An 18,657-nucleotide genomic window follows, 5' to 3' on the forward strand; every position below is an offset into this window, starting at 1 on the left:
GCTAGCTGTATGAAGGCACACTTAAAGCAGTACACGCCACAATTCTACACAGACTAGCTAACTATAGGGGCCTGATCACTGTATTATTAAACTGGTTTAGAGATTGAGGCAATCTCAATGCTGTGGCTCATGATTGTTTATGGGCGGTTTGCAGCGCCAATCTCTTCCCTTAAAATCTTTATTCATCAGGCTTAATGTTTCTCTTGTTGCCTTAAGAAGCCTTCTTGTTTCCTCTGTCAACTAATGATCATCAGTTTCATCATACTTAGTAGTCTCTTTCAATGGATAAGTACTGTCCTTACCTGCAATCAGATAACAAAAAATCTTAACATGAACTTTGTATTATTCACCTTCTTCCTCAATATATCAACCCTTAAAGCAGTACGGTAAGTTTCATTTGCATCCAAATAAACACATATATTGCAATCTTCTTAAGCATCAAAGCAAGAAATTCCCTCCAATATGCATATATCTTTAATTTGGAATACTAATTAATACATACAATGATACAAACAAACTAGCTAGCTACGCATGATATATCTATCATACGCATATTTTTACTACAGCACGCATCTTATAACAAGAAGACGGCGAGGGTACATAAATTGATCTAAAATTGAACTTGGGTTTTCAATGAATTTCTCAATTATTATAAGGAGTAGTAGTACTAGTATAACTTTTCTCATAATCAATCCAAACTTAAAATTTTACATTTAGATCTCCATTTCCTACGAAGTCACAATTTTCATCAAAACTACGGTTGTACCTGAATTCGTTGATGTAGTAGAACTACGGGTATCTCCATTTGGCCCAACTGCACTTACAGGCTCTAACTTCCTAAACACTTTGTGTGCCACCATTTTTCTTCCTCCAAGCCCTATCATCCTTGACCCAGCTGTTGAAATTCCATGATCGATTATTTCCCGCACATACACTTATATGGTTAGCTTACAAATGAATCATTGGTAATGGCACATGAAACAAGAGAAGTGCTTGCACCCCTCAAAGAGCTTCTTGCACTCGTCTGAAATTGTGCAATTATTACGAGAATGTCATTTTGCGCACTTCACCATAAGAGTGCAAGAAGCTCTCTAAAGAGTGCAAATATATAGTATTGCCCTACGTACGAGGATCATGAAATAACAAGCACCTGTTGATCAGATGGTCCATTTCCGGTCATTGAAAACTCTTTTTTACCTACAAAAAGAATACATAAGAACCTCTCAGATACAAATCTACGAGAAATACTCTAAATCAAATTAATGGACTAATAGGAGAAGATTAAACTATCTACCTTGATGAGCATGTGTAGTAAACTCGCCTAGGGCATGCGTAACAAAAAGAAGCCCAACTACGAAGCTTGCAAACTGTTGCATATCTTTGTGATTTCTTCCTTAATTAGTCGTTGATTAACAACAAAAGAAGGGAAACTAATTTGGAGAGACTAATGTGGGTATTATAGAGACCCGCGAGTCAAAGCTAGGGCTTCAGTCACCTGCATAAAATATTAGTTCTCATGCGCACAGACAGGAACTTGGGAAGAACGCAAACCTAAATAATCTAATGTATAAAATATTCAAAGGAAAACAGCGTTTTCGGTTTTCAAAACTTTGAATGTGGTTTCACCGTCAGTCTCAGTCTCACGAGTTAATTAGTTGGAACCTGCAGAGGCTAGCAGGTTATTAAACGTATGATGATACATATTAATTAAATAATTAATGAAAGTAGGTAATATGAAATATGAAGCATGAAATAGGGTTTCTAATGTTTTAGCGTGTCTCTCCTGCCATGCACGCTCTAAGCTAGATGAGTCACTAACATTAACCCAGACAGGCTACAGGTGTAGTGTAGTATAGTGATTAAGATCAGGACTACTCTGAGAGATGTCTCAACTAAGTATCCAAACACACAATTACTGTTAGATTACAGAGAAGAGTGATGATTATGTGTTTCTGGAAGAAAATGAGAATTTCAGAGAGAGGATTCACAAAGAAGAGTGAACTGATTTCATTTCTTCTTCATTTCTAATCGGAATGTAACCGATTGCAAATTAATACAGAGCACTATCACACTTTCTCTCTCATAACAGAAAGTATACATCACAGCCATTCATTTCATCTATCCTATGAGATAGCTATAGCTGTCACTCTACATTGTTAACTCTCATTCAATTTAGAGCATTCGTTTTGGAATGTAATCCAATGACTCTAATTAAAATGAATTGATTTATTTCAGCTAAAACACTTAAACACTAACAATTACCAAGTTTCTTTGTAAGTTTTAAGGCTAGGGCACGCTTACCTTTTACCAAGTTTTTCATGAGGGTGGTGCTAGGGAGACAAAATTTGCAAATTAAATAATTTATCATCAATAGGAATGAGCACGTTTACTAAATCATCAACTTCCATGTCATTTAGTTTACAAAATTTAATCTACAAATTTAATTTCCCTAGCATTATCCTTCGTGAAGAGAATCCCATGAATTGAATTATATAAAGGGAGAAAAGACCACAAGAGTTACTTAGCAGGATTACGAAGGCACAAACTTAATTCCACAGCACTATTTGTTATAGTATCCTATGCCTGATAAAAAAAAAAGAAAATAAATATTCCTAGGTGGGCAAAATTGTGAGCCTAGCTAGCTAAACCCGTCAGTTTGAAAAAGACTGAGTACTACTCAATCTCAAGGCCGTGGCTGAAGATTGTGTACTGGCGGCTTGCGGCGGCCCATTTGATGGTGGTAATCTTTACGCATCAGGTTTGCTATCTCTCTTGTCGCCTTAAGAAGGCTTCTTGCTTCATTATCTGTCAACTTATGATCGTCTTTTTCATCATAACTTTTAGTCATTTGAGCTTCGGTGGTTGGGTGCTTTGTCTTGAAATCTTCGGAGTGATTTGGTATAAGATCTCTGGGAATTTCCAAACTACCGGCAGAAGTACTTTTCAATGTTGTTAGCTCCAGTATCTTCACATCATCCTGGTTCATGTGTAAACATATAACCAAGTTAGAATCAAATTAAAGTCAAAAGTTCAGCTATTGGAATTGGCTAGTTACAGGGTTTGAAACCCTCCAATGTTAGAAATAAAAAAAGCCAAAATTTGAAAGTAATTACGAAAGTTTGTGTGTGTGTGTGTGTGTGTGTGTGAGAGAGAGAGAGAGAGAGAGAGAGAGAGAGACCTGTTGGTTCATTTGGTTTTGACGTTTTCCACTGAAATTGCTTGAAGCTTTAGGATTATCCTTACCTGCAATTAGAGAACAAGTATACAACATAAATCATGTATTATTTGCCACCTTTCCTCAAAATCATCATCTCAAAATTGGTTCCACAACCATTACAAAACAAAATTGTAATCTCATAATTTTCCATCCATTACTCACATGCATTGCAAGGAGGCTTAAGCATCAAATTAAGCAAAGAAAATCCCCTCCAACACATATATCTTCTTTGAATACTAATACATATATACAACCACACTAGCTAGCTAGCTAAATATAGCTACTACGTGATATAACTATCACACATATGTTTTCACTAGAGCATCTGACAACACGAGCCGGGGAAGACAGATAATCTCAGAACGATCGAAATAATTTTCTCAATTGTGTTTGGGAGGATGGCGTGCAGGCCCGTGATAATCAGCACCAAAAGCTACAAAATCATGATGAGAGACTTTGGAGTACTTCTTAGAGCTAGCAGTACTAGTATTACTTTTATCACGATCTCCAAGTTTACATTTTACATTTAGATCTTCCCTTCCTTCAAAGTTACAATTTCCATCAGAAGTACTACGGTTTGCACCTGGATTCTTGGAAGTGGTACTAGCCTCTTCATTCTGCTGCCCATCTGGTCTTACTGGCTCTGATTTCCTTAACACTCTGTGTGCCACCATTTTCCTTCCTCCAAGCCCTATCATCCTTGACCCAGCTATTGAAATTCCATCAACATTTGGTTCCTGCATATTTTATGGATTAGCTTATAAATCAAAAGTTTAAGTCATATTCCCCAGAAAGCTTCTTGCACTTCTGAAACACGGTTCAAATAACACCATGTATTATAGTGATGCTATTTGAGGAGTGCAAGAAGCTCTCTGAGGAGAGTTCAAGTTCAAAGTATGCTTTACCTTTTGATCAGGCAATACTGCACGTTTCCCAGTCATTGAAATATCTTCTTTACCTACAAATTAAACAAGAGTGTTATAAGAGCAAAATACTCCAAATTTTTTATGAGAAATCCCCAGCCGAATATATTGAAGAGAAAAAGCTATACATATCTAGTATATATCTACCTTGATGAGCATGTGCAGTGCTAAACTGGCCTAGGGCATGCATACCAAAAAGAAGCCCTACTACCAAGCTTGTAAGCCGTAGCATCATTGTGTTTATAGTTTCTTCTTAGCCTTAACTTTCTAGCAAAAGGGTAGCGATCTTAGATTGACAACAAGAAGAGAGGAAACTTGTACAGAGTGCTGTGGGTTTTATAGAGAAAGTTCAAACCCAAGTACAAGCTAGGGTTTAGGCATGTACTTCGCCTCCATAAAATAGGAAATGGATCCTCTCCGGATCCCTTCCTCCTAATCTAGCAAATCAAGAAATTCGTGCTATTGAAATTTGATCAAACCGCTACAAACAGGGGCCCACTTCAAAAGTTATAATAACTTCAGCCGTTAGATCAATTTTCAATGATACGGATTCCCTGATTTGATGGATTAGGAGGAAAGGATCCGGAGAGGATCCCTTTCCCATAAAATATAATTCTCAAGGGTACAGACATGACTTGGAAGAACTCGAAACTAATTAATCTAATCTATAAAGTATTCAAAACCCTCATGTGCAACCAAAAAAAATATTCGAGAAAAAAGTGTAGGGAAAACTACGTTTTCAATTTCCAAAACTTTAAATGTGGGTTTCACAAGTTAATTATGCAGAATTTTAGTGGTTAAAAAATGAGTCACTAAAAACCCCTTGTAGTATATGCTGATATGATCAGGGTAGATAAAAACCTATAGACAGTACTCATCCAAGTTAAATTGTAAATTGCATTAGCTTATTTGAGGAAGGTCAAAATATCAGACATTATATTCAGCACTAGAAAAATTAAATGTAAACTAATTAAAATTATAGTAGCTTTATTTGGCATTTTGCAAGGTAAGCATTTTGGTATTAGTGTAATCTTCATGGAAATCTTACTTTTGTAAGCTTAATTATATAAAACCAAGTTGAAAAGTGAAAAAAAGATCAAGTTAATTAAATAGTCATCAGATACCAGCTTTTATTTTTCATTTAATTAATTACTAAACCAACCAACAGTAAAAATATGATTAGATAATTATAATCGGGTCAATATATCGTAGCTGCAAGGATCAGGTCAGTCAGAGATTCGGTCCTCACCTTTCAATATAAATTACAAACAAGTAGAAGAATGAGATTTTTAAACAAAGCTATCAAGACTTCTGCCAAAAGTTAATTTCTTTGTCTTTCTACAGCGGAGAATATTCATTTTGTTCACAACACATCACATGCTTCAGCGTGATCAGATCAACTGAATCACTTCTTCCTCATCATTTGCTTAAAATTATATTTTGAAATTGACGAAATTAAATGTAAATCACACAACAGAAATAAATAAGAATGAAAGAAAAAAATATTGTGCTTAAGAGTTAAGAGGAATCCGTGTTCCGGTTACAATTAAAAATTTTCCATGGTGGAAGGCAAGCTGGCATAGTTCCCGAAGAGCCTGCAGAAACATTGACAAGTGATTTCGCATAGAATTGCTCAAAACACTTCCCCTTAAACAAATTAGGGTTTCTACTTCCTATATGTGGTGTGTTGCAATTTTAGAACACGAGGGCGTGACCTCCAACTCTACGATAGTGCTTTCATCTTGACAACAGTGCATTGCATACTGTACGTGGTTTCCATGTAAGTTGGTTCGAGACATATTGGCCGGCATACCCACACAACAAATATTGCTTTATTAACACCACCTTCTCAAACTATAACTCTCGTATAGAAAGTATTGGCTTGCTTGAAAATCAAAATCTCAAATGGCACCATATTTAGAACTTGCATCCTTTTTAATTAATTAAATGATCGTATTGATAAAATGTCGATAACATTGGTAGATAACATTCCAATAGTATAACAATTTGACATGTTATCGGCATGTTATCAACATTGTCTACAAAATTTATCGTGTAACAAAGACCTTTAACAAAAACAAACATCTTGCTCAGAAAATATCATGCAAGTTTCTTGGCTTGCTTTGAATGCATTCTGCACTGATAACTAATAAAACGTACAGAGCATCCCAGAAGTTTACAGGGAAAAAAAATTCTGCAGCTAACTAATGGAAATGGATACATTGGCATGGAGAAAGTCAGCTCCTGTACGTTACCAATATTGTCCGTCTCCAGAGTTGTTTAGGAAGATATTTTGATAGAGTTATCCAGATAGTGGCAGTCTATACCACAGAAAATTGCTGAGGAGCACAAACCAGAATGAACCTTTATGCTGGTTCCGAGCTACCTGCACTTAAAGTTATAGACATAAATCAATACAAAATTGGATCAGAGACATGCATCTCATCTCATGCACAAGTCTTAATTTCTGTACCAGGTTAAGCTTTTGAGATTTAGGAAGTTGTATATGTCTTACCACAGTTACCATCAAAGCATGGGATTGATCAACACTAAAATCAGAAGCTGATTAATTGGTCTCAAAAAGGACACAGCACATGCATGCTTGTGTGCATATATCTATATATGTGGGTTAGGATTGGAGGGCCTATTTTTTGACACATATTTTATGGGGTCCACATTGTAACTTTTTTCAATGATCTGAACTGTTTATATTTCAATTCATCATTAATAGATTATCTTTGCAAAATGTTAGACAAATCCAAAACTATTAAGATGTTCATTTATAGTGAAAAAAAAAATTTACGAATACGGTTTTGCTAAAAAAAAAAAAATAACTAAAATAACTATCACTATCATTTGATCCGACGGTCATATGGTTTCAAACTTGGATTATTTTTTGTGAATTTCATCTTTGAGGGAAGATCTAAAATATAAATGGTTGGATCATTGAAATCCATTAACTTTCACAATAATGTGATTATACATGTTTTTTTTTTTTTTTTGAGAAATATACATGTTAAATTGTGAGCACTCAATGTCATGATAATGTGATTAAAAATGTTAGAACGTGAGCATTCAATTTGAAATCAATTAGAGGCACATAAACTTTTTAGCACTTTATGCAAACCTTTCATCTCTAATATGGGATACTATCAAATTATTTTAAGCACTTTAAGGAAGTACTCATGAGCGGTAGGTCTCGGGTTCGAGACTTGGGAGCAGCCTCTCCATAAATGGGGGTAAGGCTAGCCGACATTCACCTCTCCCAGACCCTGCATAAAACGGGAGCCTTGTGCACTGGGTACGACGACTTTAAGGAAGTACTCAAATTTTATTGTGTGACGAGGAAGCTTTAATACGATGTTACTCAAAAACACTTGACAATGCGTGTTGAAGTTTGTGCAAGACCATCTTCGGTGTGGGATACTATCAACAAGAAACATGATCAATTTACAATATGCGAACTTGTAAAGGGATCCATTTGAGAACCCAAGAACAAAAATTCCCTTTTTTTTTTTAATACAAGATCAAAGACTCCCTTTAGATTGCAATCTTAACTTTTAAGAAAAACTAACAAAAAGTCCAAAAAAACTTCTCTTTTAACGAAAAACCATTTTTAAAGGTTAGTGAATAGTGCTAGTTAAAGGTAAAAATGTGATTTTTCGTTAAAAGTAAACAGTATCAGGAGTGTTTTGTTAAAACTCCCAACTTTTATCATTTGTTACTTGTTTGCGGAAGCAAAGGCCGATAATGCAGAGGTGAGAGATGGAGAGGTCCAAGTTGATGGGGGAGGAACCAAAACCCAATGGGCGCTTTAACCATTTGAAAGCCAGAGGTCAATTTTACTAGGTTGGCTTCTACCACCACTTGCATTCATTACATAACCAAAAGCTTCAGGTCACAAGTCCAAAATTGTGAAATGAAGAAAATTATCATCATTTTTGCCTGGGAAATGGAACTGCTCTTAGAGAAAACAGACCTATATCACCAACCAAAAGACAGAAAAGGAATTTAACTGAAATGAGCAAGGCACAGTAACACTTCAAAATATACGGGTTGGTATGTTAATAGTTCAAAATGTTTACAAGAATTGGAAAAGTTGCCTTCTTACAGTTTTTACTCCGATCGACCATGTTCTTTCTCTACCAAGCCCAGCCTTTGTCTCAAAACTAAAGCCTTGCTCAATCACTAGACAACAGACATCACAAAGCCCTTGTATTGGGTAATATCACAAGTGCAGTCGATAGCATCTCATTTACAAAACTAGTTTTTCTGGGATGCACTCACATTGCCAATACACGAGGCTGTTCAACTCAAAAGATTAGCCAACAAGTCCAGTGTCAAATACCTTGAATCCATCGAGCATCAATTTTTTTTCAAGTAGCAAAAGAATAGATCAAGAGAAACAACGCCAACTGGAGATGGTATCCGCTAATAATTCTCTGACTCGTAAATGCAAAAACTGGAGAGCAAAATTTTCTGCTTAGTATACAGAAGCATCAAATCTCGGCTCATAGAAACAAACCTGGCTGTTGTATGACTGCAGTGCACAGCCTGCAATCCATGACCACACCTTCTTATCAACGTCGTAAAGAAGACCCTTTCCTTGGTTCCAAGATGTGAAGCAGATCAAGTTATCCTGTCCAGAGCACTCGAACCTCTCGGCTGATAACCTTAACAGAGATCTGAAATACTTCGGAGGCATCCTGCTAATCTCTACCCATAAAAATTTAGCATGATCCAGTTCCCAAATTCTCATACTCTGAAGAGTACTATAAAGACCAATCCTTCCAACTAGAAACAGACGCTTCTGGGTGCCAGCAACCAAATAACCATCCAATAGAGACCGCGGGAACTTAGCTGGAATGTGTTCCCAGTACCCTGTGTCCAGTCGATACATCATCAGGCCAAGTGGAGAAAGGGTTTCCAAATATAATCTGGAGTCACAATATGCCATCTTTGAGGAGCAAAGATTAACTGCAGGCATTATCTGGTGAATTGACCACGTATTGAGCTTCGAATCATATACTTCAGTGGGCAGTGATTTGTCACCATAAATATCACTAGTAGCTATAACTTTAAACGACCGGTCCTTCCTATCAACAACCATTATCAGCTGCCTCTGCTGATTATAATGCATACTTGGCAATGTCCTCCAAGTTTGTGTAAGAGGGTTACAAACCAAGGCTCTAAAATTTAAGCCATCAAGCCCAGAAAAGCAAACTAAACCAGCAGAAGAACCGACCAACCAGAATGCCCACTGTGGCAAAAATGTGAACGGAATCCTATACCATGTTTTTAATGGCAAGCTGAAGACTGAGCATTGTGGGGTCTGAGAGTTCTTCCAAAATGTGAGAAGACAAGGCCCATGAGACGGTACTTGTGAGTGAAACTTAAGAAAGCTTCTATCTTGTAGAATTGTATTCCACCGTTTACATACACAGCGGAGCCTGAATATCATGAACGGCGGAATTCTAGCTAATATCTCATTCAACAAATCCTCGGGCAACATTGCCCATATATTATCCTCCATTTGAACATCAGGATGAACTGGTTTCCCAAATGTAGAAGCCGTTTCTTCATCCAGTCCTCGCGGCTTTGTCTTAACCACCTTTTGCCTCGAAGGGCTTGTATTCCTTGATCTTACACAACCCAACGGACTCGTGTTCCTCGACCCACCACCTCTAAGCGGCGACACTTGCTTTGGGCACCTATCATCTTCACTTGAAACCCCATTTCCCACAGATTTCGAACTAGTTACAGCAGACCTAGATTCAGAAGATTCCTCAGAACCATCCATGGTGATAAAACCCCAACCAACCAAAATTTTACTCCGGCGTTTCAACCCTAGTACCCAATTCCTCCCAAAAGACCAAAAATTTCAATGTCAATCAACTTTCATCACCAAACAACAAAACCCAGAATTCAAAAAGTATGGCCTTTAATAATCACAGCATTAGACCAGCATTATAATTGAGATTAAACAAAAAAGCCCTAATCTTTACTCAGATCCAAAATTCATAATCTTGCAGATTGTAAGATGAGTCAAGTGAAAGATGGAAACTTTTTGAGCAAATATCAATTACCAGCACAAAATTCAAGCTTTTCACCTTGTGATTTGAGATAAGTGTCCTCCAGGATTCAGAAATCTTCCATGGCTTCTGCTTGGTGAAGGAAACAGCTTGTTGGAGGAGCACAGATGAGTAAATTCAGGCATAGAAATTAGGGGAAAGGCCCGGGGGGTCCTAATTTCAAGGCTATTTCTTTTTACATTTGTGTTTGATTTACTTTGTCACTATTTGACAAAATGGACAAAGAAGAATCCATATAAATATTTCTGCATGATGTTGATGCCTATGGCCATCAGAGGGTGCCACGTTAGAGAAGAAGTTGTTTATTTTTCTGCTTTAGTTGATAACATTGTTTGGCTGGGACCTATCAGACAAAATGGACGGCAATGATTGGGGGGGTGGGTGTGATTGTGTACATAGCAGATAAGTAGTAAAACTTTGCTCTAAAAAATAAACTTACCTCTTTAGCCTATTGCTATTAGATTATTGGGGTCCACCTGGTACTTTTGTCTCCATGGGCTCCACTCATGTTTCTGGTGGTTGACGAAGCTTTAATCTGCACAATGCACCAAACGGATGCATTGTTGTTTACCACATGTACACTGTAAGTAAGCAGTGTGTGTCTTCTAATATCAAGTAGCTGAGAGGATATTGGGGATATTGTAAAACTATAGTTTTTGTATATAAATTAAAATTGGGCATATCGTAAGATCTCAAGAATTCCTACAACTTGGGATGAAAATCTTGCAGAATAGTCACGAATTGTGAGTAGCTGTCAGCTAGTCGATAGCAAATTGGTCGACCAATCACCCATATCCAGCAAGAGCCCTTTTGGATGCTAATATAGGATCCCATTTTATGAAAAATCAAATGCAAAGAGGAAAACTTTACTGCAAGTCTTCCATATAATATTATGTAAAAATGCTGCATTTTCTTCAGTCTAACTCTTTGTTGTTACCAATAGTTTTATGACCTTTGAGAATAATAGAAAGCAATCCAACTTCATCTTCAGCTATAATTCGTCAAGTTCCCTCAAACGGATTTGTTGTAGAGGATAAACGAGTGCCTTTTTGGACACTACTGTAGGGTGCCTGATTTACTTGGGGTGTGGTGCAAGTGTAGCTGGGAAAAGACGATTTGATCTAATATTGAGGATACTCCAACGTCTCAAGGCGTTTTCTCCAACTCAAGATCAATCTTGCAAGATAGTTGCAGATTGTGAGTAATTGTCAATTGACCCATCATTTACATTCTTTAGTTTCTTGCGATAATTTCAAAATATCTCAATACATATCTTTTTGCACGAGAGCAGCTTACATGTAACGGATTCACTGTCACTTGACGTCTCAATCTAACAATACATTGTCGTGTGAAGAAAAACTTACACTTGACAAAGTATTATTAAATACAGGACACTATGTGACGGTAAACTCGTTTCATGTAAGTCCTTCTTTTTTTGCACATATATCTGTGATCGACGGCCAGATTTTATACTTGTCACCAAGAATTTTGTTATATGTGATCCAAGCTTCCCCACTCTATTTAAATATCGATATATCAGGCCCGCAAACCCTAGCAAAACAGACTATCTCTCACTTTGTTAATCTTCTATTTGTTTCCAAGCCTTTTTCTGACTCGGTCATTTATAATTATTTAATTAATTAGGTACAAATAAACTTGCAATATATGCATAAAAGTTGATCAGCCAGAGCTCCCAAGGGACACGGTATTCCATCAATTTCTCCCAAGGCTGCCGGCAAAGTCGCTAATGCGATTTAGGTGCGTATGCAAGCTTTGGTCCTCTCTTATCCGTAGCCCTTCCTCGCTGCTCACATGAACTTCCATTGCCACAACTACAAGAAAGATACTACAAAACTCCTCTTCACATTACAAAGAAGTAGCCACTGGCTCTTCTTCTGCTCAGGAATAGATCAGCAACGATATCCAACACCTGTTGCCCTACATACGTACTCCCCGTACATATCTTACTCCAATTTTGCGGTACAATCGTACAGAGAGTATCAAAGGTTTGGTCTGTGCATTAAGTGATGAATATGTTTTTGTATTTAACCCTAGCACGAGAGAGTTTGCAGTGCTTTTTGATGCAGAAATCGACCACAAATTTCTCGCTGGGATCATGCCATTGTGGATTCAGTCCTTTTACGAAAGAGTATAAGGTTCTCCGAGTAGTAGGTAGTAGATTGTTCCAATAGTGGCAGGCTGAAAGTTTTCATGCTGAAAATGTTATTGGGTCACGGAGGCAGTTAAAATTAATCTTGCTCATCTTCCTTTTGACCGGCCAAAATGTTTGTTTGGCAAGAGCTTGTGCCTCCATGGAGCCATACATTGGTATTGGAAGTGATGTAGACGTGAGTTGTAGCTGTCACTTTTGGACATTGGAAGTGATGTAGACGTGATGTATTGCTTCTTCAACACACAATCACATGTGTGAGTTGCAGCTGTCACTTTTCCTTTGTCCCTTAATTTGCTCCTTAATTTATGGTCTTGTGTTTCATTGAAACTTGTAAGTAGGGTTAGCTAGATTATTTTTTGGTTCTTTATATGGCCTAATATCAGGCTTTGTCTATAGGCCTTTAAGCCACTCTCAAGCTCTATATAAGAGTTTCTCCCTTGTACTTGTTTTCTCATGATGAATTATACAAATAGTTGAAACTAAAAAGTTCAATATGGTATCATAGCAGGAACCATAGGGTCCTGTCTCTGTTGTTTTTTTCTTTAGTTCATTTTTCCTTCTATTCATCATTTGTTGAGATGGCAGAAGACAATCCATTCGATTATGAGAATACAAGTTCCTCAACCTCAACACCAACCAACATGATACACGGTGAGATCAATCCAAACCAACGACTGTGCTCAGTATTGTTGAATGAGTTCAATTATTTGCCTTGGTCACGAGCCGTCTCTCTTGCCCTAGGAGGAAGATCGAAGCTAGGGTACGTAAATGGAACCATCAAGCCTCTAGAATCCACCTCACTCTCTTTTGATGCATGGCACTCAAATGATCAGCTCGTAATGTCTTGGATTCTCAACTCGATGGAGTCGAAGTTGTCGGAGCTCTTCAGCTATTCATGATCTTCACACCTATTATGAGAATCTGTTAAGGAAATGTATGGCAGCCAAAACAATGTTGCCCGTGTATTTGAACTGAAGAAGAGTCTTGCTGGCCTAAAGCAAGGTGACCAATCCTTCGTTCAACACCTTGGAAGCTTGAAATCTATGTGGAATGAGCTTGATCTATACCGTCCACACACAACCAAATCCGCTGTGTTATTGAAAATGACTGATGAAGATAAAGTGTTTCAACTGTTAGCAAGCTTGGGAGCTGAGTATGAAGATCTTCGTAGTCAATTGCTAATGACTCCAGAATTACCATCATTTATCAGCGTGTGTCATGCAGTTCAAAGGGAAGAAACTCGAAGAAAGGTAATGCATATTGAGCCTAAGTTTAGCTCTGAGGCTAGGATTTTCACTAGCAACCACAAAATTTCTAGTGAAAGAGTTTTTAATGCGAAGAAGGCTGATTGGAAGTGCACATATTGCAACATTAAGGGGAACCTATAGGGAAAATGTTGGATCTTACATCCTGAGTTAAAACCTAAGTTTGACAAGGAAGGGAAAATGATCAAAGATGGGAAAGGGTTTGCTCCAAAAGCCCTCCGTGCAACTAACTGTTCAACTGATGAGATGACAAACTTCACTTCAAATCCGATTTCCTTGATTAATGAATTTGTTGCCTTTCTCCAAAGAAAGAAATGACCACTGAGAATGAAAAGATGATTACTGAAAACTCCACTGCCATGCTTGGAAAATTCGCTGGCTTCTTGGCAGGTTCAGATACCACAACGCACGGCAATATCCCAGGTATTGTCACTGCACTCTTCATTGCTCTCAATGCACATCTCACACATGTTGGATTGTAGACTCAGGTGCCACTGATCATATAACTAATAAACCATCTTGTTTACATGAGTGTAAAAAATTAACTGATCTTACTCATGTATCAGTAGCAAATGGTAAAGGGGAACCTGTTCTAGGAAAAGGAAAAAGTAGGTTGATGGGTAATGATGTAGAGTCCACGGCACTTTACGTACCTTCATTTCCATTCCAGCTTTTGTCCATAGGAAAAATCACGCACACTTTGGACTGCCTTGCCATATTTTCTCATCATAACGTTGTGTTTCTGGATTGAGTCACTCAGAAGAAGATTGGTGAAGGGTTCTTCTTAAATGGTCTATACTACCTCTCAAAGAAGTTCAATCTTGTTAAGGATCTCATTGCCAACCTAAGTCATGCCCAGGAGTACCAACTTTGGCACCAACGTCTTACTCATCCCTCAGAACCAGTAATGTCTAAGTTATTTCCAAATTTTTGTAAAAGCACACATGAATGCGAGACCTGTCAAATGTCAAAATCCACTAGGTTGCTTTTGTATCCTCTCAGTCTAGAACCAGTAAGCTTTTTGAAGTTGTCCACTCAGATATTTGGGGACTTTCTTGTGTTGAGTCTTTCGATGGATACAAGTATTATGTCACTTTTATTGATGATTATTCTAGGGTTACCTGGGTATATCTTTTAAAGTTTAAAGGTGATTTTTTTGAAGCTTTCAAAGACTTTCACAAACTAATAACCAATCAATTCGCCTCTAAATTATATACCTTAAGGTCAGATAATGGCACCGAGTATACATCCAATAACATGTCCAATTACTTGAGCAATCATGGCATCTTACATCAAACTAGTTGTGTTGGTACACCACAACAAAATGGTGTAGCCAAGCGAAATAATAGAGATTTTTTGGAGAAAATAAGGTCCCTTATGTTTCAGATGCAAGTTCCCAAGAGATTCTGGTCCCAAGCACTTCTCACTGCAACCTATATCATTAACAGACTTCCAACTCATGTGTTGAATGCCAAGTCACCTTTTGAAGTCATGAAAGGAAGAACCGTCGATTTGACTCATCTCAGGATCTTTGGATGTACTTGTTATGTCCATATCCAAGCTACTCATCGTGATAAACTAAAACCTAGAGCTGTGAAATGTGCATTTATGGAGTACTCTAGTTCTCAAAAGGGATACAAATGTTATAACTCACACACTGTGGAGCTTGTTATCTCTAGGGATATTCGGTTTGATGAACTCACTCCCTTCTTTCACAAGGATTCTGAGAATAATCCTCAAGGGGAGAGTCTAATGGACACATTTCCATTGCCTACTCCTGGAGAAATTTATGCAAACCCCCCAAACCCTATCATTAATTCCAACATTGATGAGGTGGTCAATGAGGAAGTACCCAGTGCTCCAGCACCACAACCACAAGCTGCAACTCCACAATCAATAGTAGCATCAAGAAGGAACCCTGCTCGAGATCGACATCCCCCGTTAAGGTTACAAGAGTACGTTACGTACTCTGCAAGGTACCCTATCTCTGAAGCTATTACTTACCAAAAATTGTCGGCCTCCCATGCATTATTTCTCAACCAATTGTCAAACAATCTTGAGCCAAGAAGCTTTCAAGAAGCCGTATGTACACATGTGTGGCAAAAAGTTATGCATGAAGAGCTCAAAGCATTGGATGAAAATGAAACTTGGAGTGTGGTTGATCTTCCCAAAGGCAAGAAGGTTGTAGGGAGTAGATGGATATACAAGACAAAATTCAATTCCAATGGTACCATTGAGAGACACAAGGCTCGATTGGTAACCCGTGGTTTCACACAAACCTACAGTATTGATTACAAGGAAACTTTTGCCCCGGTTGCCAAAATGAACACAGTGAGGGTGTTGCTATTAGTGGCAGTCAATCACGAGTGGCTCTTGTTGCAAATGGATGTAAAAAAATGCTTTCCTCCATGGTGATCTTGAAGAAGAGGTGTACATGAAGCTACCTCCTGGACACCCATGAGAAGGTGAACCTAACAAAGTTTGCAAGCTCCATAAGGCTATATATAGACTCAAACAATCCCCTCGAGCTTGGTATTCCAAACTGAGCTCAGTTCTTGAAGTTGCAGGGTTCAAAAGAAATCATGCTGACTCTTCCTTATTTGTTCGCAGTGGTGTCCTAGGCAAGCTCGTTGTGCTTATATATGTGGATGATCTTATAATTACAGGGGACAATGTGAATGAAATCAATGCTCTTACATGCTCCCTACATCAACAATTTGCCATTAAAGACTTGGGGTTATTCTTAAATCAAAGAAAGTATGTAGTTGATCTTCTTGATGAAGCACACATGCTTGAGTGTAAACCTGCTCGCACTCCCTTTGTTAGCAAACTTCAGTTGGATGCCAAAGGTGAGCCTCTCTCAAATCCTGGTGTTTATTAACGCATGGTTGGAAAACTTATTTACTTCATGATTTGACCTGACATTGCTTATTCAGTAAGCCTTGTCAGCCAGTTTATGCATTCTCCTACATCGGTTCATTGGGAGATTGTTAAGAGAACACTTAGATATCTCAAAGGTTCGGTCGGTAGAGGCATACTCATGAAGAAAAATGGGTCCAATCACATCATGGCCTACACTGATGCTAATTGGGCTGGTAATGCCCTTGATCGAAAGTCCACCATAGGTTTTTGTACTTTTGTTGGAGGTAATCTGGTCACTTGGAAGAGTAAGAAACAAATCGTGGTTGCAAGATCCAGTGCTGAAGCTGAATATAGGACCATGGCAGCAACAGCAGCTTGTGAACTTATATGGTTGAAGAGTTTTTTATTTGAGCTTGGCTTCACCAGCAAGGAACCAATGTCGTTGCTTTGTGACAACCAGGCTGCAATGCATATTGCTTCTAATCCGGTATTTCATGAAAGGACGAAGCACATTGAAGTTGATTGTCATTACATTCGTACACAAGTTCAATCCAATGTCATCAACAATGTGTACACTAGAGCCATGATCAACTTGCTGATCTCTTCATGAAAGCTCTAGACTCTACACAATTTCAACGGTTGTTGTGCAAGCTTGGATCAATTAACCCTCTTGATTCAGCTTGAGGGGGAGTATTGGAAGTGATGTAGACGTGAGTTGCAGCTGTCACTTTTGGACATTGGAAGTGATGTAGACGTGATGTATTGCTTCTTCAACACATAATCACATGTGTGAGTTGCAGCCGTCACTTTTCCTTTGTCCCTTAATTTGCTCCTTAATTTATGGTCTTGTGTTTCATTGAAACTTGTAAGTAGGGTTAGCTAGATTATTTTTTGGTTCTTTAAATGGCCTAATATCAGGCTTTGCCTATAGGCCTTTAAGCCACTTTCAAGCTCTATATAAGAGCTTCTCCCTTGTACTTGTTTTCTCATAATGAATTATACAAATAGTTGAAACTAAAAAGTTCAATAATTGGATATACAATAAGGAAAATATTTTAGTGGTTTTCGATTTGGGAACGAGAAATTTAGGGCGATCCCACTGCCTGATCGATGTTCTGACTCTCACTTAATCCATAAAGGCATTACTGTGGTGGAAGGATGTTTGGTCGTCTTGGTCACAAACGTGTTAAAAAGAAAATCAAATTGTTGTTACGGATTCTGAAGGACTATGAAAATCATGATCATGTGTGGGTCGAAGAGACTTACTGACATATACAAAGTCCCATTATTATTACTGTGAAATTGATTTTCATGTTTATCTTGTATGTACAATCCACACAGGTGAGATAGCGATCGTGTTACATCCATATTGCAGATATTGTAGGGAATTCAAGCATGCAGCCACCCGAATTGCATCTGTATAACAGGAAGAACAAACGTTACAAAAACGTGGATTTAGTTTTCCCGAATGTATACAAGCTCTACAGACAAATGAAGAATATGAAACACAACATATAGTTTTGTGACGTTTGAGAAAAGCAGAATACAGAATAATGCATGCAATCTTTTCATTTTTGCTTTGCTCCTTTTTCACTTTAACTGCATCTCTCATTTTGACAAGTAGATTTCAAATATTAAAAATGCAAAAAAATGGGGGACTCCAACTCGTTCAAACAACTTGTGGTTGAGAATTTCACTACTTATATTGTATTTAATTAAGACATAAAACTCAGTACCCAGATATATACTCAATGTGTATGGTCGACCTGAAATTAAGCAAGCGTACTGCCGAAAAATGATTCAAATATGGGCTATAGGCACTTGAATGGGAGGATAGAGATGACGGTGGTAATTATGAAAATATTTTTCAGTGTGTCTGGAACACAAGAAGGTACACCATGATTATACTATTGGCGGAAACTTTTTATTTTAAGTGTTATTCTAATGGTAGAATGATATGTGGTGTTTCATCCCATGTTTCGGACACACTTCAAAATATCTCGTAGTTATCGGCTTTAGAAGATGGTGGGGAAGGCTTAAGCTCCATATTTTGTATATGTTCCATTATTATTGACAAATGGTGTACAAGTTAGGTATGAAGGCTGGCCCATGAAAGCTATAACAA

The 18,657-nt window shown here is 37.9% G+C and overlaps 2 protein-coding genes across 2 annotated transcripts; both read right to left on the bottom strand.

Moving 5' to 3' along the window:
• Positions 1–2,465: 2,465 nt before the first annotated feature.
• LOC103432091 (uncharacterized) lies at positions 2,466–4,525 on the bottom strand. The gene is made up of 5 exons (XM_008370255.4): positions 4,288–4,525; positions 4,123–4,175; positions 3,801–3,954; positions 3,179–3,243; positions 2,466–2,977 (listed from the first exon to the last, which is right to left on the bottom strand). The coding sequence occupies exons 1-5, from the start codon at positions 4,373–4,375 to the stop codon at positions 2,684–2,686; spliced, it is 654 nt and encodes a 217-aa protein (XP_008368477.3). The 5' UTR covers positions 4,376–4,525; the 3' UTR covers positions 2,466–2,683.
• A 3,656-nt stretch (positions 4,526–8,181) lies between these two features.
• On the bottom strand, positions 8,182–10,441 carry LOC103425907 (F-box/kelch-repeat protein At5g15710-like). The gene is made up of 2 exons (XM_029097593.2): positions 10,251–10,441; positions 8,182–10,001 (listed from the first exon to the last, which is right to left on the bottom strand). Exons 1-2 carry the CDS (start codon positions 10,355–10,357, stop codon positions 8,624–8,626), a joined length of 1,485 nt encoding a protein of 494 aa, XP_028953426.2. The 5' UTR covers positions 10,358–10,441; the 3' UTR covers positions 8,182–8,623.
• Positions 10,442–18,657: the final 8,216 nt, after the last annotated feature.

This window comes from Malus domestica, chromosome 17 (assembly GCF_042453785.1).
Source record: "Malus domestica chromosome 17, GDT2T_hap1".
Classification (NCBI taxonomy): Eukaryota; Viridiplantae; Streptophyta; class Magnoliopsida; order Rosales; family Rosaceae; genus Malus; species Malus domestica.